This window comes from Centroberyx affinis, unplaced genomic scaffold, assembly GCF_046629955.1.
Source record: "Centroberyx affinis isolate AG114_WGS23_722 - 3 ecotype Tasmania unplaced genomic scaffold, CSIRO-AGI_Caff_v1 ptg007515l_1, whole genome shotgun sequence".
Lineage (NCBI taxonomy): Eukaryota > Metazoa > Chordata > Actinopteri > Beryciformes > Berycidae > Centroberyx > Centroberyx affinis.
This window is the reverse complement of record NW_027283791.1, coordinates 281,854-294,149: the sequence shown is the minus strand read 5'-3', so window position 1 is coordinate 294,149 and position 12,296 is coordinate 281,854. Positions and strand designations below refer to the sequence as shown.

At 44.3% G+C, this 12,296-nt stretch overlaps 1 protein-coding gene across 1 annotated transcript in view; it reads right to left on the bottom strand.

The window, feature by feature from the left end:
- LOC139639642 (FRAS1-related extracellular matrix protein 2-like) overlaps nt 1–12,296 on the bottom strand; it is a gene marked incomplete at its 3' end in the record, with an annotated part of 32,838 nt that extends 20,542 nt beyond the window's left edge. Inside the window, 3 exon segments of the mRNA XM_071513784.1 lie at nt 4,065–4,154; nt 6,997–12,169; nt 12,171–12,296. Of these exon segments, the coding sequence (XP_071369885.1) occupies nt 4,065–4,154; nt 6,997–12,169; nt 12,171–12,296 (5,389 nt within the window).

Genomic DNA, 12,296 nt, shown 5'->3' with positions numbered 1-12,296 from the left:
CCTGTATATGTGTAGTAGCATGCTGATGTTTTAGCTTGCAACTTTGCCCTGGTCGGTACACTTTGCTGGACAGGTTAACAAAAAGGGGTCAAGGGGTTAACCTGTCCCATTTGTGGCCATGGTAACAGCAAGTTTAGGCCTGTAATTGTTGTCTTAAGCTCTGTCAGGCCTAAACTCAGCCACCCAAGCAGGTGAGAACTGGCAAATAGATAGAGGAACAAAAACAATAGCACTGCTAATGCATTTTGATTGGGGCAAGAGCTATTTAAATACCATAAATTCAGGGAATCAGCTGCAGTTCTGAAGTTGGATTATCCCATTCAATATGTGTTTCCATGAATTCACATTTCTGAGCTGACAGAGAATTGACACTGAGTCATTCAACTGTTGAGGCTACTGCAACTGCCCATCTCAAAGTGTTCGCCTATGTTACAGAGTTCAAAAGTTATTAGAGAAACAGCTTAGCCTCACTTGTTTCTTTTGTCCTACTTGGGCAGTGACTGAGACTGAAAAGCGGCCTTGTGATCATGACAACCGTAGCTTTTGGATGTAGATTTTTAGCCATTAGACTGACAAAAACTTTTTTATGAACGTGTGGATGTAAATACATCATTGGAAATCATTAAAATACGCGTGTTAGCCTTTGCTGCTCTTATCATTTAACAGAGAAAAGTACAATCTGAGGAGGTCATTTCAACAAGTGTTGGCACTGCTTTGGTGTAAAGGGCCTTTTGAAGAGAGGAGAAAAAAGTCACACTGGCACCACAGACACACATGCTCCCACTCTCACACACACACACACACACACACACAAAATGGATGACAAAGGACTTGTGCCCTTGCAGTACTACTCTGCAGTAATAATTTGTCATATAACACCAAGTAGGGAAAAGTGATGCTACAACACAAATAGGTTATGTTTCAGGGGGATTTATCGAGACCAAGAAACGCACGCTACATGTATTGTATGCAGTGGAATTTGGGTGAGAAGGGGGATAGATGCTGCAGGGGGTGTTTTAAGGGGATGCATCGTCGTTGTAACTCTAGATAAAGCAGTGGTATGTCGGGGGCTGCTCCCAGGCAGGGAGGGGCGAGGGCAGGATGAAAGGAATCTATTGTAACAGTCCATCCCTCCTGAAGTACGAGCAGAGACAGACAGAAAGAAAGAGGGGATGAGGAGACGAGATGGCAGGTACTTTAAAACAGATCTTAATGTCTGAGACGCTCCTTACTACCAGATAGTATAAAACATCGCTTGCTTTGTAGCTACATGAATATGACAATGTAGCTATTGTCTTTTAAAGGTGCAGAACTGCTGTCATTTCAGATAAAATTACAGTGCGAGCAAAATTCTGTATTTTTAATCTTCGACTTGTGTACATGTAATTTGTTATGTTATTTTTTCCTGTACCACCATTGTCATATGAACATCATATGGCCAAAGAGAAGCATGGGAAACAAGCTATGCTCCTGCCCATTACAGTTAACTATAGTGATCCAGCTGGTTTTACCTGTGACAGAAGGTCCTTCCTGCCACTCTTCCCCTATAGATGAGCCTGTAATAGGGCCAAGTAATTACTAGTGGCTGCCTCGGAGCTCTGTCCAGCTCAGGAGCCCAGGGCTCTCATTACCCACAGCGCTGCCTGGGCTCTTAAATATCAAACACCTCTTTGTGCTGGAGGCTTGACGCCCCTTAGCCTACGGCTAACTCTCTGTGCCCTGCTGTGTGTGCACGTGTGTGATTGTTTGTGCGGGCGTGTGCATTTGCGTGCATGTGGGAACATATCTGTGTTATAAAAGCAATAATGCTTAAGTTAGTGTTTATTATACACATGCCCTACATGCACGCACAGACACGTATTAAAACACTGATGCTCACTTCCTCTTGACAAAGAGGCTGCTTGTCGAGGCTTCTTGTCTTTTAAAGAGAAAATACATTGAGGAGGGTGATTCACACTACTTTCTACCTGCTGCTATCATCATGACTCATATGTGTTTTTCCATATATTTGTCCCTCCTCTGATTTACAGTAACAATCAAGTAATCAAATCAAGTAAACACATGTATTGATAAAATAAACTAATGTATTCAACACAGCAAACGTAAAAGCCTCTGGCCGTTTTTAACACAAGACCATTGCCATGAGCATAAAGAAGCTCCAAGAACACTAGAGGACTGTGGACAATCAATTAGTCAGTGTTTCTCCTTTCATGCACATAAAAGAATCCTTCTTTTAGTGCATTAGCACTTTTCTCTTCTTCTAAGTGCATTAGCACTACAGGATGGCAAACACCTCGGAAACGTGTCTTCATGTTCAATATGTTCATGTTTTTAGACAGAAAATATGCAGTAGGTTTTCCTGAAAACAGCCCTTCTGTGAATGTAGAAACCACATTCAATTCTGGATGTCCGTGGTAAGACATAGCGCAATTGGAGGGGAAAATTACCTAAAGAGAACTTTCATTTATTATTCGATTCTCGTTAATGAATGCACTCAGCCCTGGTGACTCAAAACTCCAAAGTAACCTTGAAAAATGACCCATATTCTCTACATTTTCTTTTCATGTTTTGACATTTGATGATGGCACAGTCCTGTAGTCCTGAGACTCACCGAGAAGCACCATGTTATTTCGTTGCGTTCCTGAATGTGAGTCTGCGTGTTTCTTAGCTAAGTCCATTAATTTCAAAAGCCCCATGGTGGGAGGATTTCAGGTCTATACGTCAATTGTTCTGAGAGTGCCTAGTTTTTAATACACTACCATAATTTCTGATCATACAGTAAGGAAACGAGTTGAAGAAGCTGAATGACAGGGCTGGTAGTTATTATGCATCTCAAATTGGTCAAAAACAGAGGGAGGCACAAATTGACTGCTGCTTTTACTAAAAGTATGTTATCATTACGCCAGTCTGAAAGTGCTCATATCTCTATGGGCATGTAGAAGAGGTTGAGAGGCGTCCTAACCTGTTACCAGATGCAAAGAGTAGAAATATTGAAGCAAGCTTTTGATAATCTATGTTATAATGCAGTAGAGACGAACATGCAAAATGCAAATGTGATGCAGTATTTACATAGCAAGATTATGCATAGGGTTGTGGTTTAGACATTTAGTAGTCAAAGATGCAGACTCGACAACTCAATATTCTACATATTGGGCAGCTTGTATTTTCATTTTTTCAAAACATATGATGTTCGAATTCCCTTCTCTGAGGTGACAAAGAAATCACAAGACTGGCCTTGTGTCAAAATGGAATATAATATTGCTTGATAATTCTCAAAACCGAATTCATTTTTTTCCCATCCTTATTACACCTTCAAGCCTCATCATCTCAACAGTAAGTTAAGAAGACGCAGCATAATTTGTAGCATACAGTTACAGACATCTGAAAATGAAAGCCGCTGCTGGACTATGCAAATTTTTCCAGATATTGATATTCTGACCCACAATTACACCAGCTCTGATGACTCTTATATTGCTTTATAGGCAAACACCGAATCTAATGAAGTGAGCGTGAGTATCAGTCATCTTATGTAACTGAAGCCGACAGAGGGGAAGCTTGCATTTGGCCTGCTAATTATGACTGAAAACAATGGAAATATGAAAGTATTCTTTACTGCACTCTCTTACAAAATATGCCAAGATCAATCGATCTGAGAATAGGAATATGATACTTGACAACTAACTCTCAGGAACTCCGCTGAGCTCAGAGTGGTTTTTCATCACAGTCCTAAGTTGTGAGTTTGGAGTAATGAGTAATTCTCAGAAGCCTGACAACTATGGACCAAGAAACCCAGAGAGAAAAGTAGAACTCTACAGTAGATATTCTCTATTCACACTGAGAGAGGAGGCACAGGTAAGTGTAAAGGTTGGAGAGGTTGTACTGTAACCAAAAGGTCACAGGTTTGATCTTTACAACAGCCAATTTGTATCCATCAACAGCCATTTGTCCTGTTGAAATGTCATGAGGTCGACACCTACCTGCTCAATCATTGTAAGTCGCTCTGCATAACAGATAAATGCCATAAATCTAAATGTAAATGTAAAGATGAAAAGGTGGCATCTTACCATTATCCTCCACAGAGAAATGGAAGAGGTCGGACGTAGCGTTTTCTTCGTTCCGCAACACGTAGCAGATGTTCAGGTCATTAATGTCAGCTGAAACAGGAAATTTAGTTTAATTTAGTTTGGTTTAGTATAGCAAATTTGCAGTGGTAAAACATACAAGTGCTAAAAAAATAATTATAATAAAATTCAATGATAAAAAAAACAAATTTGTGCAGGTGAGATAAAACCCTTCAAGGGGATTTTAAAAACCTATCACCTCAAAACAAACAAAAAATCAAAATGAACAAACAACCAACAAATGTTTTGATATGATAAATGACAGAATGCAAGTGAGGGACATTGTAGCATTTTATAATGATGGGTTATGTTATCACATCAATGCATGATGACGCACAATGAAACTTTTTAACTATCACCTTGTTCTAACTTTGAAAATAGCATTAATAAAATGTATATCGACGAGATTTGCCCTTGTCAAGATTAAAATAATATTTATGAACCGCTTTGCATTTTAAGAGAAAAAAACCTTCATGTGAAGTTTCATGCTGGCTACAAAAATATCCTCAAACACACTTTGAAGTTGTATTATGGCTTTATGGCTTGTTCACACACTCTCTCTGTCGAGTAATTGTTCAAAGATGGAAGCTGTCCCGCTTCAGCACCATATCAGCGGGTCTCTAGTATCACACTGATTCAATTCCTTATCAGCACTCAGCATGAGCAATTTTCTACCAGAGAAAGCATTCTGAAAGTCATGCATCCGTAATCCAGGAAGATACAGCTACACCCTGAAATCCCAAACGGCTCAACCTAAACCAGCAGAAAACGTTTAAATCCTAAACCCCCAAAAAACCTGCCGGGGCTCTGTGTCAATAGCCCTAAAAACCAGGTGACGGCAGATCTTTTAATGACAGACAGGGCCAAGAATGTTAAAAACAGGATTGTAGCGGCCACCTACTCTCCCACAGCTGTTTTCCTAACTTCTCTGAATTACAGGGCTCTGCCAGCATTTTTCCACTATTCTCCAGAAACGTCTATTACAGTGTAGAAAAATCATCAAGACTGTGAAAGGCCCTGGCCCCTCTGAACCATATCCTTCAATAATAGATGTCAGAGGAAGGAGGCTCATAAAAGTATAAACCCCTGACTCCTGGCTGGGACGCATCTCAAACCTCTCAGGTGGCTTCCTCTCCTTGCAGCTTCTCCTCCTTCCCCTCATAGCAAGGACTCATTGAGGAAAGAAAATGTATAGTGAGGATGGTCAGGCATTGTTTTGCTTTCCCCATTTCTGTCATTTCACATCAGTGAGTAAAGACCTGTTCATGTGGGAGAGGAGACAAGTAGACGATCTTCTCTGAAGTGTTTTCGACGCAGCCTTGAACCCGGCAAGAGGACCTTGCAAATATAAAGTCAACACCGTGAACCGGGGGCACTCTGGTCATCAAATATTTAAAGAGAATGCCTCATGGGATGTGCCCTGGAAATAGGATGAGTAAATAAAGACCGAGGGATTGTCTCTTTCACCTGACTGATTCCTCTGACGAGCCTGTTTGCTCTCTCTCTCTCTCCCTCTCTCTCTCTCTCCTTCCCACGTCCCTTTTCTCATTCTTTATTTCTCTCATGCCACCTGCTCCTCCCCCTTTCCCTCTTTTCTACTACTTCCTTTATGCTCTCTTCCACTTTACTTGCTCTGTCTGCCCCCTCTTCTGCCACTTCGTGTCTCATTCTCCATCACACTCTTCTCTCATGTGTGCCCCCTTTTCAAAGACCGCAGCCTCACAGCGGCTGTCACAATGTCCGTCTCCTGCGGACAGAAGAGCGTTTTTCGCTTAGCATTCTTGGCCCCTGTCCATGTTTATGCCATTCTGTGGCATGAGCATGAGTGAAATATTTAGTTGTTTGCATAATGACCTCAGCATGATATGAAATAAGCCATTGACTGCATCGTTTAAGCCTCAATCAGTTCCATTGTTGCACTGATTCACTCTGTAACATCAATATATTACTGCGCACGAGCATGTACACACATGCACAAACGTTTACAAATTTATTGATTGAAAGTTTGTGTTTGGTATGTCAGTGGTGTGTATAAATGCATTTTGTTGAGAGGTTTCAGAAACATTTTCCTATATGTGTATTTTTAATATGCACAAACTGCAATAAATTGATTTGAATTGAACTGAACTGAACTGAGCAAAGATCAGTCTGCTGCAACTCAAATGCCATCCTGTCACTGAAAGGTCTACACTGACCTTTTCACATGATCCTCTACTTCTGTCCTGCTTCATTTAACAAACTACTGTAGAGAACATCAGATGTGAACATCTCCCCTGAGATGCGGGGATAATAAATTATTCATCTTTAACCGTCTACAAGACATTTGCGTGAAACAGCAGCCTCTACTTTGGTCTGCTAATTATGATTTGATGAGCAAGGCACATCTAAATCAGGCCCACAAATTAACTATTGAAATTCCCAAGCCAGCACTTGTCACACATATGAATAATTATTCCTCCATAAATTAAAATCGTTGTTATGCAGTGTGAAAAAGTAATCAAAGCTTAGAGAAATGCAGGCTTGCTTAACTTTTTTCTAACTTTCTCTTTCTCAAGAGTTAAGTATCAGATTACATGTTCTGGGAGTACAGTCATCTGATTACAAAAGCCGGTAACTATAATCTCTTACAGTTACTGAATAAATACTGTAATCAAGTAAAAAGTAAGCATTTTGACTGTGAGTTTTTAGACACAAATATAATTTTGCACACTTGGAAAACGGGCTAATCACGCCTGTAGGTGATGATAATAATGCAATTCTAGTGGCAATCTGTAAACTGTCTTTATAGAGAAAAATAAATTTCCAGTTACTTCTGTCAACCAGATATGCTGGAATAATCAATTTGAATATCGGTGGATATTTTTTCAGGTCTTACCTTGGCTGAAGGTGTTGATGGAGTCGTTTCCTTGTCCCAGGTTGATGATGTAACCATGCTTGGGTTGGGTGGTGATGTGGAACAGCAGGGAGGCCGCGCTGCTGTCTCTGTCCTCTGCCCTCAGTACTTTGGAGCTGATGGGGTAACCCAGGTGACCTGTGGCCAGGATCTTCAATGTGGGGGCACCTTTATTCACCAAAATCTGGGGGATCCCGTTGTCAGTCTCCACAATGGTGATCTTCATGGTTTGGGGGCGGCGGGTCTCAAAAACAGTGTCGGGGAAAACATAAAATTCAGTGTGTGTGCCATCGGTGATGGTAAAGGAGAAGGAGTCTTCTGACGATTCAGTTCCATCATGTTTGTAGCTGATGAGGTTTTCATTGAGGTCTTGTTTGGTGAAGCTGGTGACTGGTGAGGACTGGTTGTAGAGCAGTTTGCCGTGTACCGGCAGCTGTGTGACAGTGAATTTCAGCAGCTTCTCTGCTGTGTCCTGATCCTCAGCAGTAAGCTCAAATGGTGTAATCAGCTTACTCTGCCCTTCTGTAACAACTAGACCATTTACGGTCAAAACAGGTTTCTTGTTATCAACATCCACAATAGAGACTCTGAAGGTTCTGAAAACAGGATTGTAGCCATCGGTAACTTCAAATTCAAAACTGTCCATTTTGACCTCGTCGTCCGAGGTGTGGATGTAGTAGACCTTACTGCCAGCAAGTTGGAGCTGAGTAAAGGAGACGATGGGCATCCCAGGAGTATCCGTGCACTCCAGGTGGCCTCTGACAGGAGCCCTGGTGATGGTGAAGACCAAGTTCTCATCGGGGCTGTTGAGGTCGCTGGTGCTGAGAAGGTCTGTGGTCAAAGTCACTCTACCACCTTCCTTCAGAGACACGCCCTTACTGACCACATCAGGGAAGACCATGTCAATACTGCCCACGGTGATGTAGAAGTAACGGTCGATCAGTGGGTTCATGCCGTCGGTGACATCAAATTTGACCAAGTCTCGGATGCCCTCCTGTCCATTGTGTGTGTAAACAATAAGCCCTGCATCCACCTCGGCTTGTGTGAAGTTCATGCCTAACGTGATGTTCTCCAGAGACCCAGATGGAGTTTTCCTCTGCAGGAGACCCTGACCAGGCGCAAAACGGATGATATAGGTGAGCGAGCTATCATCTGAATCTAAATCTGTGGCTCTGAGCACTTTGTTGTTAATCTCTTTGGCCTCTCCAATCTCTACTTCTAGACCGTCATTGATTAGCATTCTGGGGGTCTCGTCGTCAACGGCAATGATCATAACCATGGCTGTTTTCTCCACGGAGTACTTTCCATCTGTGAGAATGACATCAAAGCTGTCTTCTGTCGTCTCTGAGTCATCGTGCTCATAAATAATACTTGAAGCCTCTCTAATCTGCTCTAAGGTGAAGTTAGTCACTAGAACCGAGCCCGTGGAGAGCTGGTTGAGAATTGCCCCGTGTTTGGGGGGTTTGGAAATGATGAACATCAGCTCCTCAGGTGGAATGTCAGCGTCGGCTCCATTCAGAATCGGAGTGTCGATTACAATATTCATCCCCTCCATCACAACTATCTCCCTCATGTAAATTTCTGGCTTCTCATCATTTGTGGGGATGATAACAATGGGGAAGAAATGGTTCTCTGAGAAATTGATGCCATCAGAGCATCGAAACGTGAACCTGTCCTCCACTGGCTCTACCCCTTTGTAAATGCTCTGCACATAGTAGATATTTCCTTCCCTGATGTCTCCGATGGTAAAAGCACTGATAGCTGTTCCTGACCTGGACTTTTCTGAGCCTGGGGCAGGTGAGATATTTTCCACATATCCGGCAGAAGGCTGGACAATGATGGTGCAGAGGATATCATCTGTCGGAGTGTCATTATCATCAGCATTCAAGTGCTGAGGGCCGATGGCATATTTCTCCCCTTCGATGACACTGAATTGAATCCCAACTCCGACCTCAGGGGCCTGGCTGTCAACCGGGAGGATAGTTACTCGAACATGGACTCCGTTGACCTTATTGCCACCTACTGTCCAGTCATCAGACATGTCTGTGAGAGTCAAATTGAAGCCGTCCTGCTGAGAGGCGAGGCCTATCTCGCCACCAGTGTGTGCATACACGACCACGCCATTAATAATGTCAGCCTGCGTAAACCTAGTAGCGGGAACTCCTTTAACCAGGATTTCTCCCATAACCGGGGCATCTTCTACAATAAAGGTCAGCTGCAGGTCATCTGTGTCATCATCATGGCCTTGAATGACATTGGTTGTGATTTCCGTGGCTCCGTTTTCCAGCACGTCCATGTGGGAGCCAATCGTCCCCGCAGGCAGGCTGACAGTTGGAGTCTCGTCGTCGACAGGCTTTACTATGACTTTGACTGTCACTGTTACTACGTGGATTCCATCACTGACATCCAATTGAAATTCATCGCTCACCGTCTCATCCCCACTATGAATGTAGGATATCTTCCCCTCTGAGATATCCTCCAGTTTGAAAACCCCGTCTTTCTCTAGGTCAGTGAGTGCTGCCTGGATCTCGCCGTGTTTAGGAGCCTGGCTGAGAGTAAAGGTAATCAGGTTGCTATCTGTGTCCGGATCTGTGGCGTCTAGCTCAGCAGTGGAGATGACATGCATGCCGCGTTCAAACACAGTAAAGCCGGTGTTGGTAATTTGAGGGGGTTTGTTGTTGACGGGCTGGAGGTAGATGGTGAACGCCCCCTCTACACTGTTCCCAGCTGTGTCTTCTACAGAATAGCGGAACTGCACTACATGGGCTGTAATTCCAAGCTCTATATCAGGCGGGCTGTAGGAGATCTTGTGATGATTGATTTGGGCTTGCGTGAATTCACTGATTTCTGAGTCGGGACTCTCTGTCAGAACCAAGGACCCGAACACAGCCGGGTTGTTTTCATCTGTGTCTGTCGGGGGCTGGACAACTGTGTATTTAAGATCGCGGTCTTCTGAGTCCAAATCAGTGTAGCGCAGGACTTCTTTGCTAAAGTGAGTGAGCTTGTACTCTTGAACGGTCAACTGCAGGGTGGTGCCGGGGAACAGCTCGGGGGGAACATCATCTATCGGTAAAACCCTAATTATAAAAACACTCTCTCCTGACTCATTAGGAGGATCATTGTCATCCTGAACCGTGAACACAAACTGATCCATGACTGTATCTGTGTTGTGAGGGCCTGTGTGCTTGTAAAACAATTTCCCATCTGTGATATCTTTCTGAAGCCACTGTGTCACCTCCTTCTCATACACTTCATCCTCAGCGTTGAACCTCCAAGAGGAGGGGTCCTCCGGGGCGTCCGACTGCCTTAGAAGCACCACGCCAATTGTAGAAAAGGGGGGGACAATTGTGAATTTAATAGTTGAGTCTTCAGAGTCAATATCAGCTGCACTAAGCATTAGGGGGGATATAGGCATCATCTGGTTTTTGAATAGCACCAGGCCAGTGTTGGCATTTATGATCGGCGGCTCATCGTCAGTAGGAACGACTGTTATGGGAAAGAGGAATTCCACCTCGTTCTTTCCGTCCGTCATCTTGAAGATGATGTTGTCACTGTATGTGTCACTTCCATCATGCTGGTACACAACAACCCCTGCGGTGAGGTCAGCGGGCGTGAAGAATTTCCTGTGGGAGCCCAGCACCGCGAGTTCCCCGTGGCGCAGCCCGTCCACAACTGTTACACTGACCCCATCCAGGTTGTCCTCGTCGCTGATCTCCAGGTTGTGGGCAGTAAAGAGCGGCCGGGACTGCCCCTCGTACAGCAGCTGACCCGTGTTACGCGTCACAACCGGCGCCATAGAGTTCATCGGCTTCACAACAATCATAAACGCAAAGGGGTCAGAGACGGCCCCGTCTGTGTCCACCACCTCAAACTCCAGCTGGTAAATCCTCTCCGTATCTGAATCCAGGGAGGGAGGCTTGAAAACAATTTTCAGATCCCGTAAGTCTCTCTGGTAGAAGGATGTGATGGGGAGGTTTCTGTCATCAGTGCTGACTATGTAGCCCTCCTCGTAAGATAAGGGAGAGGTGATGTTGAATATAAGCTCGTCTGGGTCTGACTCTGCATCCTCAGCGGCAAGCATATCAGGGGTGAGAGCTGTCATGACAAACTGGCTAACCTCCATCATCATCATGGACACAAAGCTGGGTTTGGGAGGAGTGTTCTCCTCTCCCTCTTTGATGCGAATCATTAGATGGAAATACTCTTGTTTGACTAGATTTCCCTCCTTATCATGCAACTCCACAACCATGGGAACATAGTCTCTGTTTGGAGACTTACGGTCAAATGTGTGCTCATAGCGGATGTCAGCCTGGGTGAACTCATCACAGTCCATCATTTGGGCAAGTTTACTCTGATCAACGAGTCTGCCGTATCTGGGGAGCGCGCTGCCACTAGACAGGGACGTCACCTCACATTTATGCGAGTCTCTGTCATAAGTAAACTCTAAAATCTTTTTGTCAATAGGGTTACTGATCCCCTTGAGATTATCAACAGTGAGAGGCATGTTTTTGGTAAGTAACTCTAGCTGCGTAAAAACTACCTCTACCTCCATCATGAACGGGATTATAACGGTTTCGGTTTGCGCGTCATACCTGAGCTGCAGCCTCACTCTGTCTTTAGCCGGGCTCCTCGACCCGAAGTGGGAGTATGTCACTTCATTGGGACCGAAATCACACGGAAACTTTTTGGGAGAGAGTTGTCCTGGTCTCTGTGACAGCGGGTCGTTATCCAGCACGGTGATGCTGCACCGGTCCCCCGGCTGCGTCTGAATCACCAAATCATTGATGGGATCGATGAAGACGGATCTCCCGAAAGGCACGCGTATTCCGTTGTTTGCCACCAAAATTGCATCCTCTGACAGTTCAGATCTCAGTGCGTAAGATAATCCAGAGCTGTCTGGCTGTGAGGAAACAATACCTGTTACAGAAAAACACAGGAGAAGTCTGTAGAAAAACATCGTGGCAACGGATGTGATCCAAAACATCCGAAAACAGCCAATCTACCAAAGTGATGTTGGAGAGTGATCCAGGCTTTTTTTTAGTCGATAAGGTAAAAAAAAATCCCCAAAGAGCGGGGAGTCAGATGAATGCCTAAGCGATGACTCCCATGCATCTATCCGTCTGGACCCGCGACATGCTCCGAGAGAATAGCGCGCACGGAGTTTTAACTTGAGGCACTTGAGAGCCTGCGTAAAAGTACCACCGCCCATCTGTGCTGATTATTGGAGGATTTTGAGGGCTTGTTACCCCAGCCGCGCTGTCAGTGGGTGGGAAAGCTGACAT